At 39.3% G+C, this 18,895-nt stretch overlaps 1 protein-coding gene across 1 annotated transcript in view; it reads left to right on the plus strand.

Annotated features, from left to right (window-relative positions):
• Positions 1-14,519, plus strand: part of wwc1 (WW and C2 domain containing 1) — a 46,411-nt gene extending 31,892 nt beyond the window's left edge. The window contains exons 16-23 of the mRNA XM_010870964.4: positions 838-978; positions 2,235-2,299; positions 2,616-2,802; positions 4,828-5,001; positions 6,458-6,550; positions 7,077-7,307; positions 9,828-9,946; positions 10,650-14,519. Of these exons, the coding sequence (XP_010869266.2) occupies positions 838-978; positions 2,235-2,299; positions 2,616-2,802; positions 4,828-5,001; positions 6,458-6,550; positions 7,077-7,307; positions 9,828-9,946; positions 10,650-10,716 (1,077 nt within the window). The 3' untranslated portion in view covers positions 10,717-14,519. The remainder of the gene's footprint in view (positions 1-837; positions 979-2,234; positions 2,300-2,615; positions 2,803-4,827; positions 5,002-6,457; positions 6,551-7,076; positions 7,308-9,827; positions 9,947-10,649) is intronic.
• Positions 14,520-18,895: the final 4,376 nt, after the last annotated feature.

Here is an 18,895-nt window from a genome sequence, read left to right on the forward strand (position 1 = left end):
AGGATCATTTGAAATATTAAAAAAAACATATTTTTTTATGTGCTGATATTGTCCATGAATATGTTAATACTTTAAATATATGTATTACTCACATATATTCCTTAAATATCTTTTTTACATATTAGATTTTGGCTATTTTTAAATATGTTTTCATATTTCTTTCATATATGGTTAATATATGTGGTTGTATGCCTATATATGGGGTTCCTTTCTTTAATTCAAATGCTCTGGCTGTGGGAATCTACTCACTGTCAAACCACCATTCCTGCTCTTTTTCGTGTTTTGACTTAGAAGCTCGTAGTGCCCTGTTTAGGCAACCATCAATTAATGCAAATGAACCACTATATGTGAGTAGTCCCATTCGTTCATTCTATGCAAATAGTTTAGGTGCTTTATCAGTGGAGTTTAGACTGATGCAAAAATATTGTCTGATAGGCCAATACCGACTGATTAGATAGGACTACCGATGAACAGTTTGAGCTGTTGTTGGAAACAAACTGTGTGGGCTCCAATCAAATAGAGAATTCAGTGGATTCCTTCATGATGCAAACAGGCATCAGTGGAGCTGTTGAAGATAAGCATGTCCATTCCGTTCCAAGCATGAGAATAGAAAATGTTGAAATGTGGGTCAAGAGCTACTTATTTTTTTAATACCTCCCAGATATTTGTTCATACCTATTGGGGTGTTCAGATGCATATTACAAAAATATGAACATTAGATAAGGTTTTCTGTCCCTCCTGATGCAGTGTGTCTCCTGAATGTCTGTGCAACGTTCTGCCGTATCCTTCAGTGAACCGCCTTTTAACACTGATGTCTTTGTCCTCTCCTCTGGACAGGCTGGTGCTCAGATAAGCCTGGCTGATATGGACACCTCTGGGGAGAGATGCGTCAAGTGTTACAACCTTCTCAGCTACTCCTTCCTGTCAGTGATCCAAAGCAAGGATATAGAAAGTGGAACGGCCTCACAACTCCAAAGGGTAGCCTAGATAAGCATTTCCAACAATCGAAATGGATGTGTAATTTTACATAAAGTGCATAGTGCATGACTCCTTCACTTATTCCACATTTTGTTACATTACAGCCATATAATGTAACAAATACTCCAAATATTACAAATAAAAAATGGGTTTCAAGAATTTTTGTGAATTTATAAAAAAAAAAAATGAAATATGTCAAGGAATATAGTTTTGTTTAGAAAACATGCAATAGTTTTATATGCGGATTGTGCCTAGTTCCTGCCAGAAATGCCTGCAGCTCCTTTAAGGATGCTTTTGTACTCTTTGTGGCATCACTGACAAGCCTTCTCCTTGCCATGGAATGTATTTTGGAGGGATATCTAGATGTTTGCAATTTCTTGGAGGTTGCTTTTCAGTATCTAACAGAATTTTGCTCATTCCATTCTTCCATTATTGCCAGACCGTGTAAGCGGAGCCGGCCTAGAAGAGTGAATGTCTCTTACTGAGTCCATGACTGACTGACTGATTACCCCTTGTTAAATTGTGTAGTGGTTAGAGATGGGGACTACGGAACAACAGGTCCCGTGTTCGACTCCTGTAGCAGTCAACACACATGATGCCTGAGGTTCAGGACAGACAAAAACTTAGCCGGCTACAACTTTAAGTAGCTTTTTAGTAGGAAGCCTAAAATAAAACAGTTCTGGTGGATATTAGGATTTGTTCAGGAAAGACTAACACTTCACTGCCTGCATGATTTTCATTATCACAATAAAAGCCACCATTGACATTTAGAAGGCCATATAGTTAACAATCTAGTATGTAAAAAAAAAAAAGAAAAAGGGACAAGAACAACATATGAACAGACATTAAACATTAATAGACTATATTGTTAACCATATCGCCGTATATAATTCAATGATGGCTTTTATTTTGAAAAATAAAATCTGAGTTAGTGCAATCACTAGTTCACTGTGACTATTTGCAAGTATTTCTGGTGGGTTTTTGAATTATGTCTTAGCATTTCTTCAGGATAGGGAAACACTTCACTGAGTTTTGGCTGAAAAGCTTAATCTTGGTGTTATCTGATTACAAAACCATTTCCAATTGCAGGTGGATCACTTCAATTCATTCTAGCAAACTCCAGCTGTCCTTTCAGCTGGATTGGAATGTGGATATATTATTTTATTATTTTTCTGAAAATGTTTAGAATTTTTTTTGAAATCCAATGTATATATCAAAGAGATGAGTGACAATGTGTGTGTTTGTGTGTGTTTCAGACCTCTGCCTCCAGCCCAGAGAGAGTATCCGGCAGTCAGGAGTGTGCACCCGAGGTGGACGTCTGGTGAGCTCTCCCTCTTATTCTCTTCTGTCCTTTTCTACCATTTTCAACGTCCACTGAGCCATTCCTTTGTACTCATCACAGTCAATTCAGTGTACAACCGCACTCTGACTCAGCTGGTAGAAACAGTGACACTGCTCGATTTTCTGATACACCCCTCCTAGTTGACTAACTGCTCACCCCTCCTCCCACCCGCCTCTTCGACGGGGGAACAAGCCCAGATGTGGATGGTGATTTGCAGAGCCCTGTAACACACTAACTGCCCCGTTTGAAGTTGCACCTTCCCTCCTTTTATTTTTTAAATTTCTCCTCTCTACAGGCACAATGAAACACTGGAAGGAAATGTGTTTGAGGATGAGGAAGATAATCACGTAGAGGGGCAGGTGCCTGTAGAGGAAGAGGAGGAGTTCTATCGTGACAGCAGCCATTGCAAGGGAGTGGAGGTGGTGGTCAAGGGTGAGGAGGTGGTGGTCAGGCCAACTCAATCAGGAACCACGGTGGAAAGGGTAAGTAAAGACCCCATCAATTCTTATATGATACCTTTGGAAAGTATCCCGACCCCTTCCCCTTCTCATTTTGTTGTGTTATGGACTTAATTGAGAATTGTTTAACTATTTGTTATGACAATGTTTGTCATAACAAATAGAGCAACGATGTATTCTGTGTCTTTTGATAATCTACAACTTTACTGTGGCAAATTCGATTCATTGGTCCTCTCTGTTTTTCAATAACATTCAAGTCAAAAGTTTGCATACCCTTGGAGAATTGGTCAAATATGTACCATTTGTAAAAAATAAATAAAAAAAAAACATGAGCGAGCAGGCAAAACATGTCTTTTATTTCTTATGGGATTCACATTCAACTGTAGGTCATAACAGAATGGCACTATCATAAAACAAAACATGTCAACAAAGAAAAAAATTAACTGACCCCTGTTCAAATGTTTGCATACCCTTAGTTCTTAATACTGTGTATTGCCCCCTTTAGCATCAATGACCGCGTGCAGTCTTTTGTAATAGTTGTCTTTTTCAGTTGTTACACGACAGTGAGTACACCCCTCACATTTTTGCTAATATTTTATTATATCTTTTAATATGATAACACTGAAGAAATTTCACTTTGCTACAATGTAAAGTAGTGAGTGTACAGCTTGTATAACAGTGTAAATTTGCTGTCCCCTGAGTTCTGGCTGAAAAGCTTTATCTTGGTTATCTGATTACAAAACCATTTCCAATTGCAGCTGGATCACTTTAATTCGTTCTAGCAAACTCCAGATGTCCTTTCAGCTGGTTTGGAATGTGGATATATTCTTTATTATTTTTCTGAAAAAGTATCCATTTAAAAAAATTATCACAGGTTGCCACTGGAGTCCTCTTCCACTCCTCCATGACAACATCACAGTGCTGGTGGATGTTAGATACCTTGCGCTCCTCCACCTTCCGTTTGAGGATGCCCCACAGATGCTCAATAGGATTTAGGTCTGGAGACATGCTTGGACAGTCCATCACCTTTAACCTCCGCTTCCTTAGCAAGCCAGTGGTCGTCTTGTAGGTGTTTGTGGTCGTTATGTTGGAATACTGCCCTGCGGCCCAGTCTCTGAAGGGAGGGGATCATTCTCTGTATGTCACAGTACATGTGGGCATTCATGGTTCCCTCAATGAACTGTAGCTCCCCAGTGCCGGCAGCACTCATTCAGCCCCAGACCATGACACTCCCACCACCATGCCTGACTGTAGGCAAGACACGTACTCCTCACCTGGTAATCGCCACACACGCTTGACACCTTCTGAACCAAATAAGTGTATCTTGGTCTCATCAGACCATAAGTTCATTAACCATTTAAAACAAATTCTTTAATTCATGATTTTTTTGACTTCTATATAGTTTGATGACTACTCAGTAGATGAACTGATGCTCCGGCTGGATGGTGATGCTGTGGAGGAGAATGTCCATGCTAATAGGGCCGATTCGTATGCTAATGACGCCAAACAGCGTTCGGCTCTGGCGGATACTGGGGGTCAAAAAGGCCTGGCGGTTCTACTGTTTTGAACAAACTTTTAAAAACAGGAACAATTTTATGTTGTACATTTATCAATATACAATATTTGCTGATAAGGACATCACTGAATGACATCCAATGGTTTTGTCGAACTTGGAAAAGCCGCCACTATACACAAAAAGATTGTAGAGTGATCTATAATGTGGAGGCTTTGCAATATGCAACAAAGCATGACCACATTTTCAGATCTCGCTCGCCCTTCAATACACCAGAAGCCATTGCAGAGGTGTATCATACAACCAATTAAGCGTTGAAAACATCTCACTAACAAACATGATAAAAACCAGGGTGCAGTTCTCCTTTTATGTTCATTTTGGTCAAATAAAAATTGAGAAATACATTCCCATTCTGTAATCAAGACGTTACCGTGAATTGCATTTGTAACAGCAATTGAACAGAAACATAGATATGAGCCTGACTTGACAATGTCAAACACAGACTGTTTTTAATGGATTTCCTGTTTTGCTCCTAGGTGAACAAGGAGACCAGTACTGGCCTTCACCACCATCATGCCTCCTCTTCGGTTGTTCGGCCCAAGGAACATCGGCCCCGTGATGTGCCCCAGCAGAACCCCTTCATTCGGGGCAACACCATTATCCGCTCCAAGACCTTCTCCCCTGGGCCTCAGAGCCAGTACATCTGCAGGGTGAGCCAACACTCTTCCTCACACCATACAATGCAGGGACATATTTGGTAAATATCTCCTGTTTATGTGTACAGTGCCTTGCCTTGAATTACAAACGGTACTTTGACATTTTATGTTTGAAATTTCATTTTATGATACTCACACTCTAAATCAAGTGACACTGGTTTTCTGTTGGGAAACATGTGGAAGAAGAAATAAAACTAAATATGTCGCTTGCATATTCAACTCTTAAAAATAACTATTTGGTAAAGCCACCTTTCACTGAAATTAAAGCTTGAAGTATCCATCTTTGAAGTGCCAGCTTTGCAGTGTCTGTGTGATGTTGGCCCATTTTTCTTTGCAGATTTGTTCCAGGCTGTTCAGGGTCATTTGACAAAGCTTGAAGACCACCATTTTCAAATAGTGCCATAGATTCTCAATCAGATTGAGTTTAGTATGATGACTGCGACACTGTTGTATATTCTCCTTTTTCTTTCTGCAGAATTTCCCTGTATTTTTTTCCATCCATTCATTTTCTCTAACAAGATGGCCAGTCCCTGCATCAGTGTAGGGATGGTGCATGTTGAGACATGCTGCATTGTTAGGTTTGTGCTTTTGCTGGAAAGCCCTTCTTATCGGGCCACAAATCATTATTATTTGATTACTGCGTTTTGAGAGTGCCTGTGTGGTGTGATGCAGCTTCCACGTTCTGATCAAAAACTATGCTCACTGGGATATTCAAACATTTCTTTAAAATTATTTTCCCCCTTTCATAATCTATGTATTTGAATTAGTTTATCCCTTACAGTTGCTCTGAAAAGTATTAAAATTTTGTTGTGTTACATGTAATCTGAATGGATTTAATTTAGGGAGTTTTTGCCACTGTTAGAGGCACCTGATTTGGTAGAGGCACCTTTGGTAGCAGTTACAGCCATGAACTGCTATTTGGATGAGTCTCTACCAGCTTTGCACATCAGGACCCAGCAACTGTTGTTACTTTGCAAAATCACTCAAGCTCTGTCAAGTTGGTTGGGAGCCTGGTTGTATATTTCAGGGTCATTGTCCTGCTGGAAGATGAACCTTCTCCTGCATCCCAGGTCACTTTCTTACAGAATTTATCTGTATTTTGTTGCATCTATTTTGCCCTCTATTTTCCACAAACTTTCCAGGCCCTGACGCAGAGAAGAATCCCCAAAGCATGATGCTGCCACCATGCTTTACAGTAGTGATGGAGTTCTCAGGATGATGTGCTGTATTAGGCTAGCATTGAGGCCAAAATCTATTTTGGGTCTTATTAGACCATGAAGGCTTGAGTCAGTCCCGGCTTGATTCAAATTGGAATTAGAGTTCTGGACACGAGTACTGCAACACTGTCCTAACCCCCAATGAATGTTTTAATTCATTCCCTTTTTGTTCTAACTTTTGTAATACATTATTTTAACCATTTGTTTTTGCCTTTGTACAATGTTATCATCAGATAAACCGCAGTGACAGCGACAGCTCCACTCTGTCTAAGAAGTCTCCGTTTGTCAGGAATGCATCAGAGAGACGCAGCATGCGCATGAAGAAGGTAGAAACTCCTTCACTCAGTATCAGTCCCACTATAGAGATTATTCTATATTTCTACACACAGTGTAAATACCGGTCTTTTTCTCTTGTACTATTAGAAATCTTATTTTTTTGTATTTTATTGTATTTCTGTTTTATATTCCTTTAAATGTCCTGTTCAAAATTTTCTTCCCATTCGGTCTCTGTTCCAGTGCTTGACTCAGTTCCCCTTGTTCAGGCTGTGGACAGTCATACCTGTGCAGTCTAGTCTCAGGCTGTAGCGACACTTTAGGTTTCCAAGACCAAGCAATGCTTTCAATGACAGTGTCTAAAATATTTAATAGTTGATTCAGTTTTTCATGCGTCCTGACATCAAGTCTCACCTGTATCAAGGCTGGGCACCGGATTGAACTCCGTCCAGAGGAGGGGAAGGCCATTGGGGAACAGCTTCTCAGTTTCCTTGCACCTGTGTGTGTTTGTCTTTTTAGTGTGTTAGTCCCTAACTCACCATGTCTCTCTCTGTCCTCTCCCTCCTGCTGTGGCTGTAGCCCCCAGGGCCGGTGCGAGGTCTGGATGGGCTGCTTCGGACCAGTCTGGATCTGGAGCTGGACCTGCAGGTGTCCAAGACGCGCCATACCAGGCTGGCCCAGGAGCTGCGAGTGCTCAGGGAGCTGAAAGAGCAGCTGGAGAGGGCCCGGCAGCAAGGCACCAGAGACCTTCCATCCTGGGTGCAGGAGGATGAACGCTTCCGTCTGCTTCTCAAACAGGCAGAGAAACAGGTGAGGGGTGGATGGACACCTTTACACATTTATTGAATCCCCTTGGAATTGCATTCAATAGTTTTGATCCTGGGATGATACACCAGTCCCTTTTGCCTGTAGTTTTCTGCTAAACTCTAGATCCAATTTTGAGCAAAGTTGTGCATTCAAATATCAATCGTGCATTCCCTGGATAAGATAATGGTAATAGATTACCTTTCTGAGTATTTCTTGGCGCTTGGGGAGAAACACTTCTTTAGCCATGCCACTGAAGCCTTTAGGCTAGGGAAGGCACTATGCGTCATTGTGGCTGTTAATGCTGAGTTTTTAAAGCTATTGTATTTTGTCCAATTCTTGAGCATTTTAGGCTATTGGACATTATTCACAGATCACTTTCAATATCAAGAGTTTGCTTGGGTTTTAATAACAAGTAATATTTGAGTTTGACTGGTTAGGGTGGTTGTAATATTATTTTGTGCAACCTGCAGAAATATAATGGTGTAACAGGAGTTTCTCATTGGACACAGTCATCAGATTTGAGAGATGGTCAGAGGCTGCTCAATTTCCAGTTATATTCTATTGGTCTTTGGTTATAGCCCACTGCTCAAACTTAATTTCTTTAGAGCGTTTATTATGTTTGTAATGTTTCATGTGGTTCTGTCTTATTATTTATTTCTCTGCCTGCATTTTAACACATTGGTCTAGGCTTAAGAGGTTGAATGGTGACCCCAAGGCATGAAGTAACAACTTACATTGGTAAATTATATTGCACATATTGGTGAACAGCTTTTTAATAAACATAACTACAAAATGAAGCTGTATGTCAAACCCTGAATCTATTGCTGCAGGCTTTAATGCTACTAACCTTAGTAGGCTCTGTAATCAGTTCTGTGAGGAAGCCATGTCACTATAAAAGCTATAAGGCTAATAGTGTATTTAAGAGTAGTATACATTTGTGGCAGATGATTTTCACGCAGATGGATATTGACTCACTCCATGTACTGCATTTATAGCTGATAATTCAGTTCAGTTGAGATGGCGTGAGATGGATATTGACTCACTGGATGTACTGCTTTTATAGCTGATTATTCAGTTCAGTTGAGATGGCGTGAGATGGATATTGACTCACTGGATGTACTGCATTTATAGCTGATAATTCAGTTCAGTTGAGATGGCGTGAGATGGATATTGACTCACTCCATGTACTGCATTTATAGCTGATTATTCAGTTCAGTTGAGATGGCGTGAGATGGATATTGACTCACTGGATGTACTGCTTTTATAGCTGATTATTCAGTTCAGTTGAGATAGCGTGAGATGGATATTGACTCACTGGATGTACTGCATTTATAGGTGATAATTTAGTTCAGTTGAGATGGCGTGAGATGGATATTGACTCACTCCATGTACTGCATTTATAGCTGATTATTCAGTTCAGTTGAGATGGCGTGAGATGGGTATTGACTCACTGGCTGTATTGTCAGAAAAAGTACCCCAGGAGCAGGGCGCCAGAAGGGGGCGGGGATAGAGGAATGATGGCTCCCCTGACAGTCCCCGTCTGTGTCTTGGCTCCGGGCTTAGCTGACGACACGTGGAGTGTGTTTTCAATCCAACTCAACCACCCTGCTCGCAGCGCCCGACTGTTTGATCTACGTATTTTTAACCGTTAGGCTAATAGTTGTTCATGTAGATTTGCCCAGGTGAAAGCTTGAGTCAGAGTTACAGGCGTCTTTGATGTTTATTCAGCAGTCATAGTACATATGTCTCCAGATGTACAATCACAGCTCTTACCAGTGTTAGTTTCTCTCTCTCTGCTTATTCCCACCATCTAACCATTGACCTTGGTGTGGCTTGTGTTATAAAGCAAGGTCCCAGGATGGTCGTGTCTAGTACCTCATCCATCTCCATGGAAACAGAGGAGTAGATGTATTGTACACCTGAACAAGGAATGCCAGGCCCCTAGGAACAGTGACAGTTCTATCATACATATACATGTAACTAACATTCCTTGTCTCTGTTGGAGGCACTTCCTGCACTCCCTGCTGTTTCTGTTGGGGGGTCGGTGTGGTGCTGATGTGTGTGGTGTAGACGGCGCGTTCATGTCAACCAATAAACACAGTAGTTCTAGGCCTAGAGCCTACATTTTCTAAAACTAAATCAGAACAATTCCCTCTGCAAACAATGGTCTCTTCTCAGCAGCCCCTCAAATAGCTCAAATCCATCTTTATCATAGCGTAGCCCTGAAACCAGAGGAGACTGCGGAAGCTTTGTTTTCATTGAGTTCAATATTCAGCTTTGGCTACATTGGTGTGCATACAGTTACATATTTTACTTAACACTGAAGTGGAAAACACAATGAAACATTTATAAAGTTAAAAAACACATTGGTAGCGGTGCTTGTTTTCCAGGCCTCCGAGGGTATTGTGGGGTTATTGCAACATCCCCAAATACACGCCGGTGAAAGATCAAGGGAGGTGTTCACCAGAGTTGTGGCTGGTTTTGCAGGGGTTAAGCCTTCTTTCATACGTGTTTTATCGGCAGACCCGTGAGGAGCAGTTACAGGAGCAAAGAGTGGAGAAAATGATGCGTGCTGCGGCCAAGGACGTCCACAAGATCCGAGGCCAGAGCAGGAAAGAGGTTCCCGAAGTTCAGTCCTTCAGGTCAGTCCAATAGAGTGCATGAGGAGTAAGTCAACGAAGCCTGGTCTTCTCATAACTGCATAACTATCAACATCTACATTCTGTTTTGCTTTTCTCACCAGCAGGCTCGTGTGTCAGCCATGCACTTAACCGTGCTTGCAATTATTTACGCACAGCGTGTGAGATATATCGGTGTGGGTGCACTCACTTGTTCTCCCTGCATACTCGCCAGTTAGTCCATACAAAGTAAATGAGTTGGTTAAATTATAGACACCTGGGAAACAATAGTTGAAATATTTGAACCGACTAAGATGAAGGCAAATCCAATACCAAGGTGACCAATGTTTTTCCAATGGACTGCTTCCAAAGGGCCGTGAGTTTTAAAACATACGTGCCATTCCGATGCTCCAGCGGCTCAGCCGGTATTGTTTTGGCGAGTGCCATTCCGACGCTGCGAGTGCTATTCGTTTTTGGCTTTCCGTAGGAAGAGCTAGCCAATAATTGCCAGCAAAACAAACCGTTTCATTCACTTTCCATAAACCATTGCAAATGATGGGAAATGATGGTTTGGATCTTTCTCCATTTTAGATAGTTATTCAGAGTCGACAAGGATTGATTAAATCGACCCTGACACTAAAGCAACGGGAAGACGTTCGCTGCAGTAAGCACAGATGGTGAGGATACTTTTTATGCACGCATAAATATTAGACTTTTCTGATTTCAGAGAGAAGATGGCCTTCTTCACTCGAGCGAAGACCAACATTCCTGATCTGCCTGCTGACGATGTGTAGAGCATTTAATGTATTCCACAGTCTCCAAGGAGATGACGGACGCAGACTTCTTATGATGACTGACTGCGGTGGTATAATGAAGAATGGAAAATAATAATGTATTGGGAAGAAAAACATCATTTTTACACCCTTTTGTATATATCTCAGCATTGCTAATCTGTTTAGCAACTAAAGCGTTGTTTTATTTTCTTCCCGTTTTCTCTGTAGCATTATTTTACATTTACAATTTGCAACTGAGTGGATGTTGGAAGCTACCTTTAGATTTCATTCCAATACACACCAGTGTGTTCTGTGTGAGATTTTAGAGAGGCAATGTTGTGTTCATTTTCCAGGACCACTCACTTCCTGTAATCTAAGGTGTGAATATAGACCCTCAGAGGTACAGTACTTTACTGCAACATTATTTACAGCACAAGATTTTTATTTTTTACAACATCGATATTCTGATTGATCTGATGGTGTACTATGACTGGGTTTGTGATTGGTTGTACTGTGAGTATACTGTAACTGGCTGTCCGTCCCTAGTGGCAGTATCTTGTCCTGTTACTGCCCATACTGTACTGTACACTCTTAGGAACAAAATGGTTCCAAAAGGGCCTTTGGCTGTGAAAAAACATTTTTGTTAATGTAAACCCTTGTTAGTTCCAGAAAGAACCATTTTTGTGGAGCCCTTCTACATGTAATCCTAAAGAGTTCTACCTGGAACCAAAGGTGTTCTACCTAGAACTAAAAGGGTTGAACTTGGAACCCTAAAAGGATTTTCAAAGGGTTTCCCGAACAGGCACATCAATATAATACAACTGGAACCTTTTTTCTTTAGTGTTTATGGCATCTGTGTATGTTCCGTTCATTGCTTTTGTAGTGATTCACTGGTGCACGCACTGTTTCTCAGCTTTGTGTAGGATCTGCACTTACTCTCACTAATACTCAGGTAGTGCACTTTAATGTAGGAATCTGAAATCATTTGGATGGATTGAAGAAGTGGTTGAGGTGCTCAGCTACAGAATGGAATTATTGTTTAATCAGGGCTTAATGAAGCACATTATGATTGTGAAATACAGATGTGGAGAAAATAACTAATATACTTTATTGGATGATGAAGATCATAGCTGATGATAAAATCCCCACTGATCGCAGAATTTAATAAAAGCCAAGTGATCCAAGAAACATAATACAACTAAGAACTCCCAAGTATAACTTGTTTCTTGCCCACATTCCGTAAATTCCCTTTAATTGAACATTTTGAAGGACCGTACCAGCCGTAACCCTCTTCTGTTCATCTCTGAACTGGACGTTCTATGGAAACATTTCTGTATCACTAACTGAATCCCCCTACCTTTCTGTAAGGAGACACAACAAATTCCTGCTGATGATATTTCATCTCGGCATGGTGCCTTGGAACGCTGGGTTGGAATGCAGCACTATGTGAGAAGTGGATTTGTGCAGGCTCACTGTTTTGAGCACACACTGTCCCATGCTCCGGGTATCAATTGAGCGGGACACTCATAGTGCCTTTGCCTGTGTTAATGTAATGTGGGGAGGCAGGGAAATGTGTAAGGGGGTGAAAAAGTAGTACAATCAACAAGCAATACAGGGAGAAATAAGTAGTTTATAACTAGGCCACTGGAAACTGTACAGGGAGGGAGGCGAGACTAGATCCGAATTCAGCTTGCTCACGCTCCGTGGAAACACTTAATGATGGATAACATTTTAGACTAAAGAGTTGTTGGTAATAGGGATCATAAGGGGATATGTGCTTTGTCAAGGGCCCCTGTGTGCAGATACAGATGTCTGTGGAGTGTTTTTAAAAAAGAAATGAAATTAGATTTGCTTTTCAACAAATCCTACTTAGACTTTTTTTTTGTGTTGACCAAGCATGACTGTGATGATTATGTATATTTGGCCTGAATTACAAACTACTGATATTGGAGTAGCTAGCTTCATCTATTTAGCACTTTTTAGCACCATACATAGATAGCCCCTAATACTAATGTACAGTAATTTTGCTATATTTAACACTAGGCTAGTTTTACCTATGTGGTTTGGTAGCGAATTACCCAATCCACAACTGTGTCTGTATGACATTGGCACAGGTTAATGCTTCTTGAATGTTGTCATAATGTTGAGCACAATGACCCGAGCACAATGGCTGAATGTGAAAAGGAGTCACAGAGTGGAAGGAGTGACATTCCTTTAATCAGTTAATCAGTATGGTCCTCCAAACAAGTCATCTTCAGTGTTGATTGCACCTAAGTTGCTCCGTAACGAAATATGTAAAAGCACATAATTTGATTGGATTTGATGTCTGTTAATGGGCATGCATTAGCTCTAAAATTCCTGCAGTTGATGAGCAGAACTCACTGATGTCCTAATATACATTGCTCTGTAGTTTAATACATTCCATGTTTCATACTCTGCAGATTAAATTATATCGTCATTTACATTTTATGTAACTTCAGAAATTATTTTCTACTCCCGCAGGCTACTAACATTGTCTGATCAGACATTGAGTTTTGTTTCTTCTCTTTTTCCCTACTAATTGTCTGTTAAGTTCACATGCCATTCCACGATGAATTACACTATATACAAAGAGTGTTTGTTAGGGTATTGTGATGCTCTCCTGTATTTATCACTGTGTAAGTTAATGGTTCAGGAAATCACACAAGCATCTATAGGCCCACTCACCTGGATATAGCATATACCATAGGGCAATTGTATTCAAATCACCCTCTTCAAGACCAGTTGAATACCACTGCCAGATGGGTTGCAGTCTTGCACCATTCTGATCCTTATATCGGCATGCATCATTATCTCGACACACAATTTAATTAGGTAACAAATATTGTTAATTTTTTTTTCTCTTTGGATCATTTTAATCCTTTTCGATTTTAGTGTTGCACTTCATTGTCATTTTTTTCCTCTTATTTGGATCATTAATATTCTTTACAATTGTACACATTTTACAATGCTTTGCAGATTGTGAAGACAAAGTGACTCTTCATGACACATCTATATATCGTACTGGAATTAAACATCAACTGTATACTGTGAATAGATCCTTTGGGGAGTGTGCCTTAACCTTAGGCGAAAATGGGGTCACCATCCAAAAACGAGAGAACACTACTTATTGTTGCCTCAAATAATGCGTACTGTTTTAATTTGATTGTGATTTGTTCACTTAAAAAATAAACCACAAATGACTTCAATGTAGATGGAGTAAACCCATCCAGGAAGGTCTTACATTAGGACTTCTTATTGGATTTCAGTGTCTGGATGGAACTTTTTGATTAACTGAAGCTAGTCACGATTGACTAGATATTTTATAACTATTTAAAGACTCAGAAGAACTTCTATAGAATCAACCAGCATGTATGTTGTTGTCAGAGGTTTTCAATATACATTAATCAGAAACAAATGATGTAGAAAGTCCTGCTTCAAATAATCAAAAAAAGAATTAATGGATGCTGATAGTCATGACTGATTTTTTTTTTTTTTGTCATGTAGAATGTGATGTAATTTTTGTTTGTTTTAAAGTTCAAGTGCATTTTTGTTTGGTTCTGATTTTTTTAATCTGTTGAATTAAGGACGGCAATGATCCTGGTATGTGTATGGAGGAGGTTTGAGAAATACAGCATGTATTTATTGCACTTTGTGATTTGGGTGTGCTGTTTCCTGTCTCGTGAGTCTCCTGAAAGCTGTGAATTTTATCATGGACACTGTATTGTCAAGCAGAATTGTAAATATTTCACCAGCACAAAAAATGTTTTGTAGTTTCACAACAAATAAAAGTTCTTTTGTTTTAATTCTGTCTATGAGTTTTGTTTTGTTTAAATGATAAATGATTTTAAACGTTTATTAACCGAGCACAGAATTTGGACCAAGGCTTTGTCTTGACATAAGAACTGACATTTGTTTGATAGACTGAAGAGAATGGCTTAGAGTGCATCAATGTTGAATGTACTCCAGTGGTCTTTCTGGGCCAGAATTGACTGGGAGATGAGAGTTGTGAAAAATAGTTTGTTGCCTGATTTTTGCCTTTGATTTGATGTCCTGCATAAGACTTCTACTCACTCTGGACACGTATTTTAACATGGCTACCTAAACTCACCATGACATTGCTGTGTTTTGATGTTTGGTAGCACATTCTCTAAGAGGATCAAAACCACAATGTGTCTTGGGTTAATTGGGACTGACTAATTGATCTATAAATAATAGTGAGTTATAGGTGATGCTAGGGGATTTGTTTTGAGTTATATGTGATGCTAGGGGATTTGTTTTGAGTTATATGTGATGCTAGGGGATTTGTATTGAGTTATATGTGATGCTAGGGGATTTGTTTTGAGTTATATGTGATGCTAGGGGATTTGTATTGAGTTATGTGAGGCTAGGGGATTTGTTTTGAGTTATATGTGATGCTAGGGGATTTGTATTGAGTTATATGTGATGCTAGGGGATTTGTATTGAGTTATATGTGATGCTAGGGGATTTGTTTTGAGTTATATGTGATGCTAGGGGATTTGTTTTGAGTTATATGAGATGCTAGGGGATTTGTAGATCAGTCAATCGGCAGTTGCCTGCAGTCATTTTGATCCTCTTAAATATGACCAATGAGACCAACCTCCTGCGTTCTCCACATGCAACATCAAGAAAAAGATGCGGGGTCTGCAAATATTGTGTAATGAGGTACATTTAAGTTGGTTTTGCAAAATATTTTTAATGAAAAAACAAAGGATTATATTGTTTTCAAACACATGCATAACTTTCTCATTCACACATCAATTTTTTTAAAGGGACTGTCGATTTCAAAACTCTTCTGTGGTATGATACATTTTAATGGAGGTATTCAACACTCTCCTTGGGGACCCCCAATCGTTCGATGTATTTGATCTATTCCAGAGCTAGCACACCATATTGGACTAGTCAGCTAATCATTAAGCCTTTGATAAATGATTAAGGAGGGCCTGTTCAGAGCTGCTACATAACTGGTAATATCTGGGGTCCCTGAGAAGAGGGTTGATGACTTGGGCACTTTAGTATCTTGACAGAAAGTTATTCCACAAGCTAGCCTACTATCAAATTAACCTGCATAACTCAAACTCTATGTCATGCTTGCATTTCAATGTCACATTGCTGATGAAACTGAGCGAGACTTCCAAAGAGTAGCTAAAGGACCAATAAACCCCTCAATCGACTTGAATAATGCAATTCATGTTGTACTTTAAATAAAAAAACTATGAACAAATCCGTCTTGTTCAGTTTCAAGATATAAAGTTTTGCTTATTATGGCCAGCCAATGTGGATCAATGTCTTGACAAAGTGATCAGTTTGAATATGCCATCTGCATCTATTAAATTCATTTGGAATCTATTTTTATACATGGCAAACCTCAGTAATTTTGTCTGGAGTGTACTGCCCGATTAGTAAGGATGAAAGTGATTACACATTCTACATTGACCAGCATGGGGGATTTTAGACAGAGAGGAGATACCATGGTGACATTCTGGTTTAATTCTGAAATATCATGATGAGAAAAGGCTGGGCAATAGAGTTGGACATTATGACGGTAAACTTTGATGTTTGAAAATGATGAAAGCATGAATTTCACAAACATCAAACATTTTATAAACTGTCAAATGAATAACCATTTGCCAGGTTACAGTTTATAACTGATGTGTGACACTGCCTGTTCCGTCAGAGAATTGCTTACAAAACTCTGCATACATTTTGGGGTGTGCTGTCACTGACCTCAGTGGCTTGTGGGCGCTGTGACGACAAAGAAAGAAGAAAATCACAAGATGGCCAATGCTAGGCCTGACAAATAGAGGGTTGGTGAAAAAACAAAATGCAATTTCTGAAATTTGGAAACATAATAGATAGGTCTAGCCTATTCATGTCAATACATCTGGTTTTCCTTACCATTTGTTATGGACGACATTCAACCAAGAATATACACTATATGGTCAAAAGTATGTTTGGGGAAGACCTTTTCCTGTTCCAGCATGACTGTGCCCTTGTGCACAAAGCGGGCTCCGTAAAGAGATGGTTCTATGAGGTTGGTGTGGAGGAACTCAAGTGTCCTACACAGAGCCCTGACCACAATCTCATTGGGATTGAATTGGAACGGCAATTGCGAGCCAGGTCTTCTTGTCCAACATCAGTGCCTGACCTCACAAATGCTCTTTTGGCTGAATGGGCACATATTCCCACTGAGACACTCTAAAGCTTGTGGAAAGCCTTCGCAGAAGAGTGGGGGCTGTTACAGCTGCAAAGGGGGGGCACCTCCATGCTAATGCCCATTTTAGAATGGGTTGTCTATATTGGTGTGATGGTCGGGTGTCCAAATACTTTGGGCCAAATAGTGTATGTTAGGTCTATGGGCTAAATGATCTAGCATTTCTTTTCGTAGGCCTAGTTTAAGCCTGTTGTTTTTGTATTAATTATTTAATTTTTTATCTTGTGAGGTATATAAATGTGTATCTTTCTGGCAATATTCATGTGATGTTCTGAGAATAAAATTCTTGAGTCAATACTTGACAGAATTGCATCTGAACAGACGTTTCTCATTAAGAGAAATTCAGACCTGGGAAAACCAATATAATACCACTGCATCCTCAGAGAAAACAAACTTTTTCCATGTCCATTCATTTCTTGTAATAATACAAGTTGATACAAATATATAGACTATAAAATAGAACAGAATAATTTGAGTTACATAAGCTGGCCAAAGGTTGTGGTGGACTAAAATTGCAATGTTAAATTCCGAGGTATTATTTGCATTATGCATGGCTGGAAGTATAACATTGAATAATATTTGTTTACATTTAAAAGGGTTCATATTTATGTGTTTATCTTATTAAATATTGATCTGGCTACAATAAAATAGGCCTAATTTAATTGCCACTTTATTGCAGCGGGCTATCCCAAATGACATTCCAAATAATGTTCAATCAATTGAATTTATAAAAGGTGGACTCAAAAACATCTCAAGGATGATTAGTGGAAACAGGTTGCACCTGAGCTCAATTTCAAGTGTCATAGCAAATTATGTGAATATTTATGTAAATATGATATTTTTAAAATGTAGTTTTGCTTGGTCATTATGGGGTATTGGGTGGACTGATGATCAATTTTAGGATACAGATGTAACATAGCCATTTGTGGAAAAAGGTAAACGGGGCTGAATACTTTCTGAATGAACTGCATGATGAATACATTCTGTTATGAAAGTAATGTAATGATGCAGCTTCCACTGTAATGCTGACATGGATGAAAAACCATACAATCGTCTCTGTATAGTAAGTGTAAACACATCTAGAATTAGATTTTGCAAATCATAAATCATGAGAATGGTATTTACAAGGCTAACATATTACATCTCTTATGCTGCAATTCTTCATTCTATTGTGGAATCCCTGGTTAAATATAGGCAAGAGACAACTCTCAAAAATGCAAAACATTTCTCAAAAATGACAGAAAAATCTTAGGTTGTTATCTAATAATTTATTAATCAGGATATTTATTTAATAAAAACATGTAGCTGGCTTTTGATAGCATGCTCATTTATTGTAGCGTCATGCTGGCAACATTAGAGATTCCGTAGCAACAGTAAGACTTCCGGTTGTCGGAGTCTGCCTTCAAAATAGAAGTCCGCGGTAAAACGCGATTTTAATAATATTAAATGTATCAATTTTGACACTTTGCTTAGTGTATATTGTAAAAATGTATTGTAGGAAATGTTCAGGATAGTCGATAGAATAATTATATGCAAAAATATCAAGTGGCACTGTGTATTTGCAAATGTTGCTGCCATTTTACTCGACCCATCTTAGATCCTATTGGCCACAATGTAACTCAAAAGATTTGAGGTACATTGAATAAATATTGCCCTGTTTAGAAAAAACGTTACTATATGCCGCAGTGAATGTACTGTAGGAAATGTCAAGGAGACTCTATAGATTAAATATATGCAAAAAAATATCAAGGGGCACTGTGTATTTGCAATTGTTGCTGGCATTTTATATATTACCTTATAAAAAATAATCACTGTATAAAGTCTCCTGAACATTTCCTACATTACATTCACTGCGGTGTATAGAACAGTTTTTTTTTCATAGTGCAGTATGTATTTCATAACCATTGATTTAGACTGTGGCCAATGGGATAGGCGGCGTAAAATGCC

The sequence above is a fragment of the Esox lucius genome, chromosome 7 (assembly GCF_011004845.1).
Source record: "Esox lucius isolate fEsoLuc1 chromosome 7, fEsoLuc1.pri, whole genome shotgun sequence".
NCBI classification, from domain to species: domain Eukaryota; kingdom Metazoa; phylum Chordata; class Actinopteri; order Esociformes; family Esocidae; genus Esox; species Esox lucius.